General features: G+C 45.6%; 2 protein-coding genes across 5 annotated transcripts; one reads left to right on the forward strand and one right to left on the reverse strand.

The window, feature by feature from the left end:
- Positions 1–1763: 1763 nt before the first annotated feature.
- On the reverse strand, positions 1764–7677 carry LOC128409458 (gastrula zinc finger protein XlCGF17.1-like). Of its 4 annotated transcripts, none has more exons than XM_053379967.1 (3): positions 7380–7677; positions 5980–6119; positions 1764–4402 (listed from the first exon to the last, which is right to left on the reverse strand). In XM_053379967.1, exon 3 carries the CDS (start codon positions 4228–4230, stop codon positions 3232–3234), a length of 999 nt encoding a protein of 332 aa, XP_053235942.1. In that variant the 5' UTR covers positions 4231–4402; positions 5980–6119; positions 7380–7677; the 3' UTR covers positions 1764–3231. The 4 variants fall into 4 exon arrangements, with proteins under 4 accessions (XP_053235942.1, XP_053235943.1, XP_053235944.1 ...); XM_053379968.1 differs by lacking the exon at positions 7380–7677 and adding an exon at positions 7240–7342; XM_053379969.1 differs by lacking the exon at positions 5980–6119.
- A 574-nt stretch (positions 7678–8251) lies between these two features.
- LOC128409327 (zinc finger protein 493-like) lies at positions 8252–18518 on the forward strand. The gene is made up of 5 exons (XM_053379671.1): positions 8252–8398; positions 12525–12607; positions 12792–12936; positions 13300–13377; positions 15275–18518. The coding sequence occupies exons 2-5, from the start codon at positions 12533–12535 to the stop codon at positions 17665–17667; spliced, it is 2691 nt and encodes an 896-aa protein (XP_053235646.1). The 5' UTR covers positions 8252–8398; positions 12525–12532; the 3' UTR covers positions 17668–18518.
- The last annotated feature ends 210 nt before the right edge of the window (positions 18519–18728 follow it).

Here is an 18728-nt window from a genome sequence, read left to right on the forward strand (position 1 = left end):
CCCCCATCACCTCCATGGGGGTCCTATTGCCAACATTTTCAACTGCATATCATTTCATAGTCTATGTTTCATATCTATCCATATTGTCCATAGTATTTGTTACATTACAAATGAGATTAAAATCCTGCTAATGTTTTCTTCGGGTTACGGTAGTCTCTTAAGTAAATTATAAATTTTCCCCGTTCTTTCTTGAAGTTTTTGTCATTTTGGTCCCTGACAGTTCCGGTCAGTTTTGCCATTTCAGCGTATTCTAACAGCTTGGTTTGCCATTCCTCTCTAGAAGGGACTGTTTCTTCTCTCCATCTCTGGGCTAATAGCACCCATGCTGCTGTTATCGCATACATGAAGAGCCTTTTCTGTTCCTTTGGAATGTTGGTACCTACAATTCCTAATAAGAAGGCTTCTGGTTTTACAAAAGTTATTTTAAACATTTTTTTTCATTATATATCATTTCCCAGAAAGACTTTTTTTTTATAAGATATTTATTGAGATTTTACAAAAAATAGACAAAAGTTTACAAAGTAAAATAAAAAGAAAAATACAAAAAAGAAAAGTACAATAATCAAAAAAGTAAAAACACATAATTAAGAGAAAAAGAAATTTTAAAAACGACTCCATTTTTATGTCTTTTGTTTCATTTGCTAGTTTCCTTGACTTCCACCCGCCTCCCCTTTTTGTATTCCCATTTACATAATCAATTCAGCAAATCCTTAGCCTCTTTCATTTATCTGAACTCTATATCTTGACATATTATAATTAAATATTTTCAACCTTTGTCAATCTATTTTTTTATAATCTTTTTAACTTTGTTGCTAACACCTCTTATTTTCAATCCAACATCAATTTAACATTCATTAATTTTACAATATTTCTGCAAATAGTCCTTAAATTTCTTCCAATCTTCTTCCACCAACTCTTCTCCCAGGTCTCGGATTCTGCCAGTCATTTCAGCCAGTTCCATATAGTCCATCACCTTCATCTGCCATTCTTCCCGGGTGGGTAGATCTTGTGACTTCCAATACTTTGCAATAAGTATTCTTGCTGCTGTTGTCGCATACATAAAGAAAGTTCTATCCTTCTTTGGCACCAATTGGCCGACTATGCCCAGGAGAAAGGCCTCTGGTTTCTTCAAAAAAGTGTACCTAAGTACCTTTTCCATTTCATTATATATCATTTCCCAGAAAGCCTTAATCCTTGGGCACGTCCACCAAAGGTGAAAGAATGTACCTTCAGTTTCCTTACATTTCCAACACTTATTATCGGGCAAATGATAGATTTTTGCAAGCTTGACTGGTGTCATGTACCACCTGTATATCATTTTCATAATATTTTTTCTTAGGGCATTGCATGCTGTAAATTTCATGCCCGTGGTCCACAACTGTTCCCAGTCAGTAAACATAATGTTATGTCCAGTATCTTGTGCCCATTTAATCATAACAGATTTAACCGTTTCATCCTGTGTATTCCATTTTAACAGCGAGTTATACATTCTTGAAATTTGGGCTCTAACAGTTCTGTTTCCAATTTTGATTTCTCCACCTGGAAGCCAATTTTTTTATCCAAATTAAAGGCCTCTCTTATTTGATAATAATGAAGCCAGTATCGCACTTTGTCTTTTAGTTTCTCAAAGCTTTGCAATTTCAATTTGTCTCCCTCTTGTTCCAAAATTTCCCAATATTTCGGCCATTTGGCCTCCATATTGAGTCTTCTCAGAGCCTTTGCTTCCATTGGTGACAACCACCTTGGAGTTTTGTTTTCAGAAAGACTTTATTACCTTACACAACCACCACATATGATAAAAGGTACCTTTCTTATTTACACTCCCAGCACCTATTTGTACTTGTTCTATACATTTTTGGTAGCATAAAGGTAAAGGGACCCCTGACCATTAGGTCCAGTCGCGGACAACTCTGGCATTGTGGCGCTCATCTTACTGGCTGAGGGAGCCAGCGTACAGCTTCCAGGTTATAAGGCCAGCATGACTAAGCTGCTTCTGGTGAACCAGAGCAGCGCACGGAAACGCCTTTTACCTTCCTGCCAGAGTGATACCTCTTTATCTACTTGACGTGCTTTTGAACTGCTAGGTTGGCAGGAGCTGCGACCGAGCAACGGAAGCTCACCCCATCGCGGGAATTTGAACTACCAACCTTCTGATTGGCAAGCCCTAGGCTCTGTGGTTTAGACCACAGTGCCACCCACATCCCTTTTTGGTAGCTTAAAGGTAAAGGTACCCCTGCCCGTACGGGCCAGTCTTGCCAGACTGGGTTGTGCACTCATCTCACTCTAGAGGCTGGGAGCCAGCGCTGTCCGCAGACACTTCCGGGTCACGTGGCCAGTGTGACAAGCTGCATCTGGCGAGCCAGCGCAGCACACGGAATGCCGTTTACCTTCCCGCTGGTAAGCGGTCCCTATTTATCTACTTGCACCCGGAGGTACTTTCAAACTGCTAGGTTGGCAGGCGCTGGGACTGAAAGACGGGAGCGCAACCCGCTGCGGGGATTCGAACCGCCGACCATGAGATCGGCAAGTCCTAGGCGCTGAGGTTTTACCCACAGCGCCACCCGCATCCCTTTTGGTAGCTTACTAGGAATTAAATACCACAGGTACATCATTCTCATATAATTTTCTTTCAGCGTCAACATGCCATGAATTTCAGATCTGTTTTCCATAATCTTTCCCAAAATGCAATCTTAATGTTATGTCTCTCTCTCCCCTTCCTTCCTTCCTTCCTCTCCCTGTCTCTTTCCTCAGCCCACCATCATTCACATCAGCAGATTCACACTCCCCCCACTATCTAACAGTACATTACATATTATTAAACTTATTGTTGTGAGACATTACTTTCATTATTTTAACACATATATGTATAGCTTTACATGGAAACACCAAATACATCAAATACACCATCAATTTCCCCCTATAGGAGTCCGTGATGTCATGGGAAGAGCGAACTCTGAGGGTAATACTCTCCACACTCCATACAACTAGAATGTTTTTCCCGCATGAGAGGGCAGGGGGTGTTTCGTAAGCATTCAGTTATAACTGAAGTGCTTTCATCACTCCATTTAAACGGTTTCTCCTCTGTGAGTTTGTTGATGGTTTGCAAGGCTTCCACTCTTAGTGAAGCTCTTTCCACACTCCATACATTTAAATGGTTTATCTCCTGTGTGAGTCTGACAATGTTTTGTAAGAGCGCCACTCACTAAAGCACTTCCCACACTCCAAACATTTTTAAGTTTTCTCCCCTGTGTGAGTTTGTTGGTGTTTTGTAAGACTTCCTTTATCACTGAAGCTCCTTCCACACTCCATACATTTAAATGGTTTCTCCCCTGTGTGGCTTTGTTGATGTATTCTAAAATGTCCACTTTGAGTGAAGCTCTTTCCACATTCCATACATTTAAATGGTTTCTCCCCTGTATGAGTTCGTAGATGTATATCGAGATTTCCACTATAACTGAAGCTCTTTCCACACTCCGTACATTTAAATGGTTTCTCTCCTGTGTGGGTTACTTGATGTATTCTAAAATGTGCACTTTGACTGAAGCTCTTTCCACACTCTGTACATTTAAATGGTTTCTCCCCTGTGTGAGACCGTAGATGTAAATTAAGATTTCCACTATGAATGAAGCCTTTCCCACATTCCATACATGTAAATGGTTTTTCTCCTGTGTGTGTTCGCTGATGTGTTATAAGAGATCCACTATGACAGAAGGCCTTTCCACACTCCATACATACAAATGTCTTTTCTCCTGTGTGAGTTTGGATATGTGAATTAAGACTTCCACTATTAGTGAAGCACTTTTCACACTGTGTGCATTTAAATGGTTTCTCTCCTGTATGAGTTCGTTGATGTAAAGTAAGTTTTCCACTACAACTGAAGCATTTTCCACACTGTGTGCATTTAAATGGTTTCTCCCCTGTGTGAATTCGTTGATGTACAGTAAGGTTTCCACTATTATTGAAGGACCTTCCACACTCCAAACATTTATATGGTTTCTCCCCTGTGTGAATTCGTTGGTGTTTTTTGCAGGCTCCATTATTACTGAAGCTCTTTCCACACTCTGAACATTTATATGGTTTCTCACCCGTGTGAGTTCGACGATGTACAGTAAGGTGCGAACTATGATTGAAGATCTTTCCACACTCCATACATTGAAATGGTTTCTTCTCAGTTTGAGTTTGACATTTTGCAAGAGTTCCATTACCACTTAAGCTCTTTCCGCACTCCATGCCTTTAAATGGTTTCTCCACTGTATGAGTTCATTGATGTGATAACCGTGCAGACTGACTGAAGCGCATTCCACATGTCTAAATATTTTCTTCATCTAAACATTTTATTTGTTTTTCCCAATGAAATTGCAGGTGGCCCCTCAGAATTCTGAATGCCTTCTCTGTTGGCTTTCTGGGAGTGGGGTGGAAAGAAAATCTTGTTAGTGTTTCAAGGAAGAGAATAAGAGAAGTTAACACACAGTAAGCCCAATTAGCGCCTTTTCTTATTTTAACATCTCCTAGATCCTCTCCTCTCTATGTCTCCCTGAGGAAGACGAGTTAGTTCTGCCTGACCTTCTGCCCGTATTGTAATATAGGAATATCTTAGTGGAAATTCCCTGTCCAGGACCCTCTCATTATCCTTCCTCCTTTAGGTTGGGGGCCAAGGTCTCCCAGACGTACCACCTTTGCTCCAACAGGGAATATGTGTGGCACTGAAAACAGTTAATATTAAAGATCACTTGTAAGGATGAAATGAATGAATGCTATTTTAGAGGGAGGAGGTTCAAACAAGAGATGTTTCCACTAAAAGAGATTTAAAACTTGTGTGTAAAGAATAAATCAATCTTCAAACCAGGATCATTTCCCCCTGGTATCATTTCTTAGCCTGGGCTGTGCTTCAGAACGTCTGCTACGCTCACTTCTGGAGTATCGCCAGGACATCTTCTAGAATATAAGCCAGACATCTTTTGGGATATAATCCAAACGTTAATTTAGTGTGGGCAATTTAGATTTTGTAGGGTATGATATCTATAATAATCGCTGAAAACTGTCTCAAGAACCCTTGGTATTCAGTTCTGCCTACAACTCTCAAGTAACACTGAACAGTCACCAAGAGGAACCTTCTATGGTGAGATGCAGCACCTCTGGCCCGCCAGATGTGGTTGGACTCCAAGTGCCAATGGCCAGGGGAGACGGGAGTTGTAGTGCAGCAAGATCTGGAGGGTTGCACTTTCTCCATCTTTCCTCTTCGCCGAACATGCTAAATATCTGTATTCTGTTTCCTCCTTCCTCCATGATCTGTAACATCTTCCTGATACTTTCCAACAAACCGTACAAATTACCAAATCCTGCACCATTTGTTTCCTGAGGCTGCTCGTCAGTAACAGTCCTTCAGTTCCCAGCTACTAGCAATCTTCTCCATCCACCTTCAGAGGTATTATTCATCTGAATCCCAGGATATGGGAATCGCAAGAGGGGAGGGAGCTTTTGCACTCAGGCCCTGCTGGTGGGTTTCTTCAGTCTGTAACCTGAAGCGTATGTAACCCAAGGTACCACTGTATTATCTTTTGATGCAGATGGATTGTATAGCAGCTTGTAACAAACTCTACCAAAACCAAGAAATAATATAGAAGCTTTCAATACAGTGGTACCTCGGGTTACAGATGCTTCAGGTTACAGACTTCACTAACCCAGAAACAGTACCTTGGGTTAAGAAATTTGCTTCAAGATGAGAACAGAAATTGTGCTCTGGCGGCACGGCAGCAGCGGGAGGCCCCATTAGCTAAAGTGGTACCTCAGGTTAAGAACAGTTTCAGGTTAAGAACAGACCTCCAGAACAAATTAAGCTCTTAACCAGAGGTACCACTGTATATAAATGGTATATAAATCCAAAAGCATTTCCATAGCACCCTCCACCCATATTTTTGGATTGGTGCTCAACAGCATCAATGATCAATCGTGCAAGGGAAAGTGAACATTGCTACTTACCGTGATAGGTTACTTTTCTGCAGGGAGGAAGGGGGTCCTGTGTGGGTTTTCAACACCCCCCTCTTCCCTAGTAGGAAGTCAAACTTTTGAGATGGGCAAGACGACCCTCTCGCCAGCTCAATTTGTGCTTAAGCAGGTAACTGTATAGCAAGAAATAAACAACAGAACAGGAAGAAAAATAAAGACAACTTCTTAGGATAAAGGAACTCAGTGGCCCCACAGTTACTGTGGAGAACTTCCTAAAGGTCCCTGTAAGGTAGTCCAGGTAAAGAAGAGAAGAAAACCCAGGTAAGGGCGGAAGAGTAAGAGAAAGGGGGTGGGACAGGAGGCCCCTGAGCATTAATGTGCTTGTAACCCTCAGCTCTTGGTTCAATGGTCTCCCTGTCACAGAAAGGAAAAATGCAATTGGTGGATGAGTGGGTGGGGGGTGGGGATCGGGAGCAAATGCAAGAACAAAGGAAATTCTGCTCCCAAAAATGCAGTTCCACCTACAGTGGTACCTCAGGTTAAGTACTTAATTCGTTCCGGAGGTCTGTACTTAACCTGAAACTGTTCTTAACCTGAAGCACCACTTTAGCTAATGGGGCCTCCTGCTGCTGCCGTGCCGCCGCAGCACAATTTCTGTTCTCATCCTGAAACAAAGTTCTTAACGTGAAGCAATATTTCTGGGTTAGCGGAGTCTGTAACCTGAAGCGTATGTAACTTGAAGCATATGTAACCCAAGGTACCACTGTACTGGCAATGCTGGGCTTGGCTCCCCCCCATGCTTCCGTGGCTCTCTCAGCCCCCCAAACTCCTCTGCCCTCCTCTCTCCGTCCCCGAAGCACCCTTGGCGCAGCTCACCCCTCGCCCTGCGCCCCGAACAGCACGTAAAACTCTCCATCCGGAGGGGCCTCGCAAAACGGGGGGGGGAGGGTGGAGAAGGGAGGGGGGTCTCTCTCCTGGTCTCCCTCGCTTCCTTTAAGCCTTGCATGGGCTCCCTTCTCGCCACCTCTCCTGCCAAAAGGACCCGACAAGGCGCAACACGCGCGGAGTCCCTGGGGATCTCCTGCCAGGTTTGGGACCTCGGCTCGGACCTCAGCCGCTCAGCTGAGCATCCCTTAGTCCTCAAAAGAGATTGTGCAATGGAATCCCTGCGGGGGTTTCCTCTGCAGGAAGACGTCGTGCACCCCACACCGCCCTGCAAACCCCATAGTGAATTTGAAAGTGGGGGTGATCTCTTATGGGTGGGGGTTGGGGGGCTTCAAATGCAATGCAAACCTTGCAGGTGTTGAGTCCCCACTTTGCAGCTGGGATGCATGGATCTGGGCCCCTGCCGATGGGTCCCAGGAACGGCTCTTGTGTGTGTGTGTGGGGGGTCTTCTTTCCCTCTCCCCCTCTCAGCACCCCTGCGTCTTTACCTCTTTGTCCTCTCCTGCCGCTTGCCTCCCTAAATCGTTAATCCAGTTTCCATTCCTGCAATAAAAAGGGGGGGCGTTTTCCTCCACCGACACACCCCTCCTCCCTTTTCTAAAACCTCCCGCCTCTGGAGGGACTCCTATTGTCTTTGTCTTGAAACTTCCGACACATTGAGTAGCAACACTTCGGGTTCCCCTTTGAACGCGCGGGCCCATAGAACTATAGTGGCAGAGCAGCCCCCGCCTGCATTTCAGGATCCTGGTGCGAGTCAGGCTTGTGCAAAATATGCATAGGGGAGGGGAGTAAAGCTGTACAACCTTCATCCATCAGAGTTTTTTTTCAAAGGGGCGCGCGGGGGGGCGGGGTTCTTTCCCTGTCGAGGACTGAACCTCGTGTCTCCTTTTGCATGCAAAGCATTGAATCTGAGACCTTCTGCATGCAAAGCAGCTGTTCTGCGCCTCTCCATACAACTTCATACACCCCCCCTTTTTAAAAGAAAGTGTGCATTATAACAACACTGGGTTACCCTTTAGGGTTGTCGTAAATTACTGCCGCTGCCGGAGATTGAACCTTGCACCTTCTTGCAAAATAAATGGAATTACAGAGCTTGTTTGCAGCAGGGAAGGGAATTTCTGCTTGCAGGGAGAAGAGAGGGAACCTCCTGCCACCCAACCCCTCCATCTGGGCCAACGAGCTCCGCTTCCTAGAGAGGCAGGATGTTTTGGAGTGGGGGGGCAGTCTGGGAGGGGTCTCCGACCATATCCCCGGAAGAGAAGCAGCCGTGAAGAGGAGGAGGAGTAAGAGGTGTGGGTAGGATTTGCATCTGCAAACAGCGCAGCTGGGGGGGGGGGAGGAGGAGGAGGGAAAGGTTTTTATGGGGGGGGCGTGGGGAATCAGAGGAAAGCAGGGAATTGGCTCCCCCACCCTTTCCCTCCGGGCTTGCCTTTTGCAAGATCTGCGTCCTTGGAAGCAGGCGAAGACATTTTGGTGCAATCTGACTGGGACGCGGAGCAGTCGCCAGGTGACAGCTGCTCCCCCTCCCACAATGACCAACTTGCATTAAATATTATTATTATATATAACATAATCGACCGCAAATATTTCATTCGGGGTTTCTTCCTACGATGTTTTGTGCATCTTTGCACACTGAGCAGCGGGTTCGGACCCCCGCGCATTCTTGCTCAGAATTATGCAAATCCTGCTGAACTCGGAGGGATTGCAGCCCCGCAGCCTGGCTAGCGATGCTCCGGCTTTGTCTTACAGCCCCCCTACCTCCTGCCACCCCCTCGTCACCCGATGACCCTTTCCTTCCTTCAGCCACTGCTCCTTCCAGGCTGCGGGGGGGGGGGAAGGATGGGGGGGCAGGGAGGGTGCTGTTGTACAGTGGAAACATCTTGACAGGAATGGCATATAAATATATGTTATATTATGTTATGTTATTATATTACATTATATTACATTATATTTGTTATATATATGTGTGTGTGTGTGTGTGTGTATACACACCGGTATATCCCGCCCATCTGGCTGGGTTTCCCCAGCCACTCTGGGCGACTTCCAACCAAATATTAAAAACAACACAGCGTCAGACATCAAAAACTTCCCTAAACAGTTCAGTTGTCTTTTAAAAGTAAAATACAGTGGTACCTCGGGTTAAGAACTTAATTCGTTCTGGAGGTCCGTTCTTAACCTGAAACTGTTCTTCACCTGAAGCACCACTTTAGCTAATGGGGCCTCCCGCTGCAGCCGCGCCGCTGTTGCGCAATTTCTGTTCTCATCCTGAAGCAAAGTTCTTAACCTGAGGTACTATTTCTGGGTTAGCGGAGTCTGTATCCTGAAGCGTATGTAGCCTGAAGCGTATGTAACCTGAAGTACCACTGTAGTTGTTTATTGCATCTGCTGGGAGGGCGTTCCACAGGGCAGGCGCCACTACCGAGAAGGCACTCTGCCTGGTTCCCTGTAACTTCAATTCTCGCAGCGAGGGAACAGCCAGAAGGCCCACGGTGCTGGATCTCAGTATCCGGGCTGAACGATGGAGATGGAGACGCTCCTTCAGGTATACAGGACCGAGGCCATTTAGGGCTTTCAAGGTCAGCACCAACACTTTGAATTGTGCTTGGAAACGTACTAGGAGCCAATGTAGGTCTTTCAGGACCGGTGTTATGTGGTCTTGGCGGCCACTCCCAGTCACCAGTCTAGCTGCCACATTCTGGATGAATTGCAGTTTCCAAGTCACTTTCAAAGGTAGCCCCACGTAGAGTGCATTTATTATTATTATTACAGTGGTGCCTCGCAAGACGAAAATAATCCGTTCCGCGAGTCTCTTCGTCTAGCGGTTTTTTCGTCTTGCGAAGCAACCCTATTAGCGGATTAGCGCTATTAGCGGTTTAGCGGCTATTAAAGGCTTAGCGGCTTAGCGGCTAAAAGGCTATTAGCGGGTTAGAAAAAGGGGGGGGGAGCGAAAAATAATCGCAAGACTCGCAAGACGTTTTCGTCTTGCTAAGCAACTCAAAAACGGAAAACCCTTTCGTCTAGCGGGTTCTTCGTCTTGCGAGGCATTCGTCTTGCGGGGCACCACTGTATTATTATTATTATTATTATTATTATTATTATTATTATTATTAGCTTTGGGAGCTTCCTTAGCAAGAAAGAGGCTGATGTGGTAAGGAGCCAAAAGGAATCAATGATACTTTTGGAGGGGGCGTTGAGGGGGGAGGCAAATGGGGAGGGGGTGCTGCACTGCTCTTGTTGTAAGGATAAAGGTTGGAGGACTTGGTGTGCCACTCTTGAAACATTTGCGGAACTTCCTCTCCATGAATGGCAAGGTTTTCTGTTGTTATTACTGCCAATTGCCTGCTTCCAAGGGTCCCCTCCTTTGGTCACTAGAAGAAAGGGCACTTTTCACTGGCTTGCACCCTCAGTTCCCTCTTTCCCTTCTCTCTCTCCTCTCTGTATATCATTCCTCAATCTTGGACATCTCTGGGTATGTGAGAGAGAGATAGCTTGGAAATGTTTGCATTTTTGCCTTGTGTGTATAATTTCAATCTTGCTATTATTTTCTATGTGCTCCATAAAGATAGAGGCGGGTTTGAAACTGTGTTCAGGAGGGATGCCCTGCAGCCTATTTTGACCCCCCCCCCAGTTATTTCTCACCCTGTTCCACCTCACTGTGTTGGAATATTAAACAGTTCACACACACCGACGCTCTTAGACTGCACTGGCTCCCGGTGGAGTACAGGGTCAGGTTTAAGGTGCTGGTTTTGACCTTTAAAGCGCTATGCAGCCTAGTACCCACGTACCTATGGGACCGCCTCTCCTGGTATGCCCCGCAGAGGACCTTAAGGTCCACAAATAACAACACTTTGGAGGTGCCGAGCCTCAAGGAAGTTAGATTGGTCTCAACTAGGGCCAGGGCCTTTTCAGCACTGTCCCCAATGTGGTGGAATGCTCTGTCACAAGAGACTAGGGCCCTACGGGACTTGACATATTTCCGCAGGGCCTGCAAGACAGCGCTGTTCCGCCTGGCCTTTGGTTTGGACTCGGTCTAACCCTTATGTTTCCCTCCCCTTATGATCTTGATTTATCAGCTATTTTATAAGGAGGCTGCGTTTTAAATTGCATTTTAACTTGTATTTTAAATTGGTTTTTCTTTTTTCTCCCTCTCTTTCCCCCCTATTATGTTTTTACTGTGATTTTATTTTATTGGTGTTAGCTGCCCTGAGCCCGGCTTTGGCCGGGGAGGGCGGGGTATAAATAAAATTTATTATTATTATTATTGAGGAAGTCCTGGAGGGCCATAAGTCACTAATCTTCCTATCTCTGCCCCACAAACTACATTTCATGTTTGAGCTGAGATGGAGATGCCCTCCAGATGTCAGCTTTCTTCCAACCAGGGAGTCTTGTCAATATTTTAGGGCCTTTTTATATATATAAATGTGTTAAAAGGTCAGAAAGGGGGTATCCTGGATGGCTGTTTTGGAGCAAGCAATAAGTGTCCACCCAGCTCTACCTCTCTTTCAAATCAGAACCAGTGAAGGCGGTGAAGGTCCTGTGTGAGTGTCTGGAGGCGGTTGGAGGATGGATGGCGGCTAACAGATTGAGGTTGAATCCTGACAAGACAGAAGTACTGTTTTTGGGGGACGGGGTGGGCGGGTGTGGGGGACTCCATGGTCCTGAATGGGGTAACTGTACCCCTGAAGGACCAGATGCGCAACCTGGGAGTCATTCTGGACTTACAGCTGTCCATGGAGGTGCAGGTTCATTCTGTGTCCAGGGCAGCAGTCTACCAGCTCCACCTGGTACGCAGGCTAGGACCCTACCTGCCTGTGGACTGTCTCATGCATGTGGTGCATGCTCTAGTTATCTCCCGCTTGGATTACTGCAATGCGCTCTCCATGGGGCTACCTTTGAAGGTGACCCAGAAACTGCAATTAATCCAGAATGCAGCAGCTAGACTGGTGACTGGGTGCGGCCGCCAAGACCACATAACTCCAGTCTTGAAAGATCTGCATTGGCTCCCAGTATGTTTCCAAGCACAATTCAAAGTGTTGGTGCTGACCTTTAAAACCCTAAACGGCCTCGGTCCTGTATACCAGCAGGAGCGTCTCCACCCCCATCGTTCAGCCTGGACACTGAGATCCAGCGCCGAGGGCCTTCTGGTGGTTCCCTCGTTGCGAGAATTGAGGTTACAGGGAACCAGACAGAGGGCCTTTAGGGTAGTGGCGCCTGCCCTGTGGAACGCCCTCCCAGCAGATGTCAAGGAAATAAGCAGCTATCCTATCTTTAAAAGACATCTGAAGGCAGCCCTGTTTAGGGAAGTTTTTAATATTTAATGCTGTATTGTTTTTAACACTCGATTGGGAGCCGCCCAGAGTGGCTGGGGAAACTCAGCCGGATGGGCGGGGCATAAATAATAAATTATTATTGTTGTTGTTGTTGTTAAGTGAGTACTGCAGAGGTACGGACCATAATGCTTTCTGTGAAGTCCGATTAGGTAGCTTATAGTATTAGAAAGTTCCTGTATAAAGGATGGCATTGTTCCCATTCCGTGTCTCTCCCCTGCAGGGCCAGGGATGGCTTCTCTAGAGAGCTGCTTCCTGTTTTGAAGTGTTCCCTTCAGGCCTCCTCATTCTCCTTCTCTCCGACAGGCAGCCTGATGGCCACAGAGACACCATCTGGACCATCTCTTCTTACAGGTGCAGTGGGAAAAGGTGCCAGGCAGCTCCCTCAGGTAAGGAAACAGCATCGGGGAGGAAGGGCAGGTAGGAGTTGGTTGGGTATTATTTATGATTAACGATTGAATTTGCTAGTTGCTTTATCCTGTCCAGGGCCACCAAAAGCAACCGAGAGCCAAGAAACCAAACAGACAGGGATGAGGGGGATCTAAGAGAAGTTGTCTTGGCTTCTTCTTCCAGGATCTGGTGACCTTCCAGGCCCTCTTGACCTTTGAGGAGGTGGCTGTGCATTTCACGGAGGAGGAGTGGGCTTTGCTGGATCCTGGCCAAAGAGCTCTGCACAAGGAAATCATGGAGGAGAATCATGAGATGGTGGCCTCTCTAGGTAAGGATGAATTTTTATGCCTCTGGACTGCTAGACGTTGAAGGTGTCAAGCAGCTTTTGTGCATTTATTCATGCAGAGTAGGAATAATTTAAGAATAATAGCCCGCTTGGATCCCCATTTTTGCAGATGTACCCTACAATATTTGCAGCTTTGTTCTCTGAAGAAGCATCCATATATTCACACAAACGCCCCTTGTGACAGTGGGGACCACAAGGCCCTCTCCTGCACATGTTGCAGGTCTTTATAGGATCCGGATATGGCAATCCTTCCTCTTTGCCTTTGTCGACGTAGATACGGATTGATTTGAAATGACTGAGAGTTTTGTGCTCCAAAGTAGCCAATAATATCTCTTTCCTTGGCAGAATCAGACCTCAGTTCCTGTTGGGAAGAAGGACAAGATCCATTCCTCCAGGACCCCAAAGAAGGGGAGACCTCAGCAGGTACCAGTGTTGGGAGGGGGCCCTTTTGCTCCAGGAAGAGAGGGAGGAGAACCTAATGCCTTTATGTTCTTCTTCACATCCTCCTTGAGTGCTTTTTCCTGGCTGCTTTGTTTCCTTGAAATCTGATGGGGTTTCCTGCTTGCCTAGATAGACGACAGAGAGGAGGATGTAGCAACTCTGCTCCTGTCCAAAGGTGACAATTGCATTTGTTGTTACACCCCCTTCTGCCCCTGGCCCCCACAAAGCATGAACATGCACACCTGAAGCTGCAAAAAATTGACCATGTCTGGAAGACTTTGGGTCTGATCCAGCAGGACTATTCTTCTAGAGAGCAGAGGTGTCCTCCAGGTTGAGTTTTCCCTTCCAATGTGCTGAGATATTCCCTCAAGTTCAAAATATCCACTATGGTTCCCTTGAATTGAAGTCAGTGTACAGTGAGATCCTCTTCACGGGTGTCAGTTGGATTCTGCTGGGTCCACGTGTCCCCTCTGCTATCACCACAGCAGGAGATTTAAGATCTTGCCTTTCCCTGCTTTTGGGAAGGGAGCCATGGCAGTAGTAGCACTAGGAGTGTCTGGGCATATTGTACAGTCATACCTCAGGTAAAAGATGCTTCGGGTTAAATCTTTTCAGGTTGCGTCTTGCGGTGACCCGGAAGTACCGGAAAGGGTTACTTCTGGGTTTCACCGCTCGTGCAGACGCTCAAAATGACGAGACATGCATGTGCAGAAGCGGCGAATCGCGACCCATGCACACACTCACAGACGCAGGTTACGTTCTGCTCAGGTTGTGAATGGGGCTCCTGAACGGATCCCGTTCGCAACCAAAGGTACCACTGTACTCAGAATTAACTGGCCTTTTGGAAAGTATTTCCCAAACCAGAGTTCATCACTTGGGTGAAAGGAGATGATGTTAGGAAAACATTATTCAAGAAACAGATAAAAGTTCCTTTAGGCTTTAAAGAGGGTTCCAGAATTTTCTTTAGTGTGTTGGAGTGCCACTCTTGGCTTGCTTAGTGCAAATAAAAGAAGGAAATTGAGGCTGCGATTCTGCATGAGGAAAGCAGACATAGAGACACACGCTGTTTATTCCGTGCTGGAGAGATATAGTAGGCATGTAAATAGTTTGTATATATTTGTAACTGAAATGCTTGTGCAACAAGCAATATAGAAGCTCTTGACTGAAGAATTTGACTATGACTACTGTTCTTGTCAGGGACGTGGGTGGCGCTGTGGGTTAAACCACAGAGCCTAGGACTTACCAATCAGAAGGTCGGCGGTTCGAATCCCCGCGACAGGGTGAGCTCCCGTTGCTCGGTCCCTGCTCCTGCCAACCTTGCAGTTCGAAAGCACATCAAAGTGCAGATAAATAGGTACTGTTCTGGCGGGAAGGTAAACGGCATTTCCGTGCGCTGCTCTGGTTCACCAGAAGTGGCTTAGTCATGCTGGCCACATGACGCGGAAGCTGTACACCAGCTCCCTCGGCCAGTAAAGCGAGATGAATGCCGCAACCCCAGAGTTGTCTGTGACTGGACCTAACAGTCAGGGTACCTTTACCTTACTGTTCTTGTCATCTGCCTCCGGGGAAATATTCTGCTGCAAGGAGATGCCACCACACAAGCAGAAAGCGCAGCCGAAGTGTGTGGGCGGTAACCTCCAATAAAAGATCCATTTGGATGGGGGTTCTAAGGAAAGGTAAAGATCAGCAGGTGGGAGGTGGAGCGGAAAGGGACCTTGAGATTGTAGCACATTCAGAAATTAACTTCAGATTCAGCTGGAGAGGGAGGGGGACAAGCTTGAAGAAAGGTATAAGCAAAGAACTGAGTTCAATGTGTATTGAGGGTCTCTGCTTCTGTCTTGCGATTTGAATGGCATTTTCTTTTTCTCGCTCAAAACAGGTAATGGGCAGAAGAATGAGAATCATGGAGAGCCATCTGTGGGGTCATCAGGAAATGTGGAGTGTGAAACAGCGAAAGAGAAATTCGTAAATCAGCGATCATCCCAAAAGCGTGTAGGAACCATGTTGGAAAATGGGGAAAGGAAATCCTCCACTCCTCAGGACACTGATGTCCATGTCGAGCTGAATTCACATGGAGAATGCACAGGGAGCAGCAGTGTGGATCGTGGAAAGAGCTCCGGTCAGAGTGAAAGCTTCAGTTTACATCAGAGAACCCAAACAGGGGAGAAAGCGTTTCAGTGCATTGAGTGTGGAAAGAGGTTAAGTAGTGCTGGTAACCTTATTAAGCACAGAAAAACCCACACAGGGGAGAAGCCATTTAAATGCATGCAGTGTGGAAAGAGCTTCAGACAGAGTGGGAACCTGACTGCACATCAAAGAACCCACACAGGGGAGAAACCGTTCACATGCATGGTGTGTGGGAAGAGTTTCAGTCTCAATCACCATCTTACTTTACATCAAAGAACCCACACAGGGGAGAAACCACATACATGCATGGAGTGTGGAAAAAGCTTCTGTACCAGTAGTTTCCTTATTGTACATCAAAGAAAGCACACTGGGGAGAAACCATTTAAATGTACGGAGTGTGGAAAGAACTTCAGCCAGAGTGGAAACCTTACTAAACATCAAAGAACCCACACTCAAGAGAAACCGTTTAAATCCATGGTGTTTGGAAATAGTTTAAGCCCCAATTGCCAGCTTACTTTGCATCAAGAAAAACACGCAGAGGAGAAACCATTTAAATGCATGGAGTGTGGAAAGAGCTTCAGTCGTAGGAGTAAACTTACTTTACATCTAAGAACCCACACGGGGGAGAAACCATTTAAATGTATGGAGTGTGGAAAGAGCTTCAGCCAGAGCGGAAACCTAACTGCACATGAAAGAACACACACAGGGGTGAAACCACATAAATCTGTGGTGTTCGGAAAGAGTTTTGGACTCAGTCATCATCTCAATTTACATCAGGGAGCCCACACTAGGGAAAAACTGCATAAGTGCATGGAGTGTGGGAAGAGCTTTCGTGCAAGTAGCATCCTTATTGTGCATCAAAGAACCCACACTGGGGAGAAGCCATTTAAATGTACAGAGTGCGGAAAGAGCTTCAGCCAAAGTGGAAGCCTTACTGCACATCAAAGAACCCACACAGCAGAGAAACCATTTAAATGTATGGTGTGTGGAAAGAGTTTCACTTTCAATTACTACCTTACTTTACATCAAAGAACGCACAGTGGAGAGAAACCATTTAAATGTATGGAATGTGGAAAGAGCTTTCGTTGGAGAACTACACTTATTTTACATCAAAGAGCCCACACTGGAGAGAAACCATTTAAATGTATGGAGTGTGGAAAGAGCTTCAAACAGAGTGGAAGGCTTACCGCACATCAACTAACCCACACAACAGAGAAACCATTTAAATGTATGGTTTGTGGAAAAGGTTTCAGTGTCAATTACTACCTTACTTTGCATCAAAAAGCCCACATTGGGGATAAACCATATAAGTGTATGGAGTGTGGAAAGAGCTTCAGCCGGAGTACTACACTTATTGTACATCAAAGAACGCACACTGGGGAGAAACCATTTAAATGTTTGCAGTGTGGAAAGAGTTTCAGTCGACGGAGTACACTTACTGTACATCAAAGAACACACACCAGGGAGAAGCCCTTTAAATGTATGGAGTTTCAAAACAGAAGCTTTATAGAACATCATAAAACAGACACTGGGGAGAAACCATTAGAATGTATGGAGTGTGGAAAGAACTTCCGTTGTAGAAGTGCTCTTACTTTACATCAAAGAACCCACACAGGGGAGAAACCATATGATTGCATGGAGTGTGGAAAGAGCTTCAGTCGTAGGAGTACACTTATTGTACATCAAAGAGGCCACACTGGTGAGAAACCATTTAAATGCATGGAGTGTGGAAAGTCCTTCAGGCATAGTGGAAGCCTTACTGCACATCAAAGAATACACACAGGGGAGAAACCTTTTAAGTGTATGGAGTGTGGAAAGAGTTTCAGTCGAAGGACTACACTTAATATACATCAGAGAGCCCACACTGGGGAGAAACCATTTAAATGCGTAGAGTGCGGGAAAAGCTTCAATTGTAGGAGCGCACTTACTTTACATCAGAGAACCCACTCTGGAGAGAAACCATTAAAATGTATGGAGTGTGGAAAGAACATTCAGCGGACTACAGTTACCATACATCAAAGAATCAACATTGGGGAGAAACCATTAAAGTGCATGGAGTGTGCAAAGAGCTTCAGTGAGAGTGATGACTTGACTGTATCCGGGATCCCACACAGGGGAGAAGCCTTTCAAGTAAATGGAATGTGAAAACAGCTGCAGTGGGAGCAGCAAACTTAACTTCACGCAAGATAATTCACACAGAGAGAAAAACTAACAAAATACATGGTATGTGAACAGCACTTCGTTAGCGACTGAAGCCATCACTTCACTGCACAGGGAGGAACCAAAGCAGGGAAGTAATTAAGAGTGTAGAAACAACCATCTTGTGGCACCTGAAAATGCATTATGATGTAAGGTTTCATTTTCCCTAAGAAAAAGAAGAAATTGCCAGCACTGCAACTTTCAATTGCCCAAGGCAGTCTCCCCTTTCTGCCTAATGTTTGGCCTGGCACCTACTTTACACCTAGGAACCCATACCGGGCAGAAACCATTTAAATGTATGGAATGTGGAATGATCTTCAGCCAGAGTAGAAACTTCATTGCACATCAAGAACCGCACATGGAGTAGAAACTGGTGTGAATCCCAGAGGTGGAGAAGCAGTGAGGACAAAGCTTAACCACTAAGTCCAATATTAAATGGTCTCCCCATTCTGGGAAATGTGATATAACTGATTGGATCCCCATGTACAGAAAGAGCCACAGGCCAGTTCTCCCAAAGAGAGGTGGCACCAGACCTTAAAATCTGAACTGGCATCCACAGTCACTGATGGACTTATTGTTAGTATCGTGTTTATGGAAGACAATCTTACTCGGCTACAAGTGATCGCCAAAGAAAGAAAGAGAAAGAAAAGAGTACACTAGGAATACTATATTGTTCGTGGGTAGGCTGTAATTAGTCCAGGTGCAGAGCTACAGTGCTCTGCTTTATTTTGTAATCAATTTAACCTGTTTTCTTGCTGGCACCCGATCTTTTATTATAAATAAAGTTCACACTCTGACCACCTCTTCAGTTGGTTCTATTACTGAACCATTTTTGAATGCAACTTTTACTCTATTTAGAAGCACATAAAATATCAGCATAGAGGATGTTTAGATTAAAACAGCTGCAGGTGAGGCATTCATATTAGAACTATTGCGTTCTTTTCCCATATACAGATGTCCTACGAATCAGATTTCCTTTGATCCAAAAGAGAAATGTTGTCTCTGAC

This window comes from Podarcis raffonei, chromosome 2 (genome assembly GCF_027172205.1).
Source record: "Podarcis raffonei isolate rPodRaf1 chromosome 2, rPodRaf1.pri, whole genome shotgun sequence".
NCBI lineage: Eukaryota > Metazoa > Chordata > Lepidosauria > Squamata > Lacertidae > Podarcis > Podarcis raffonei.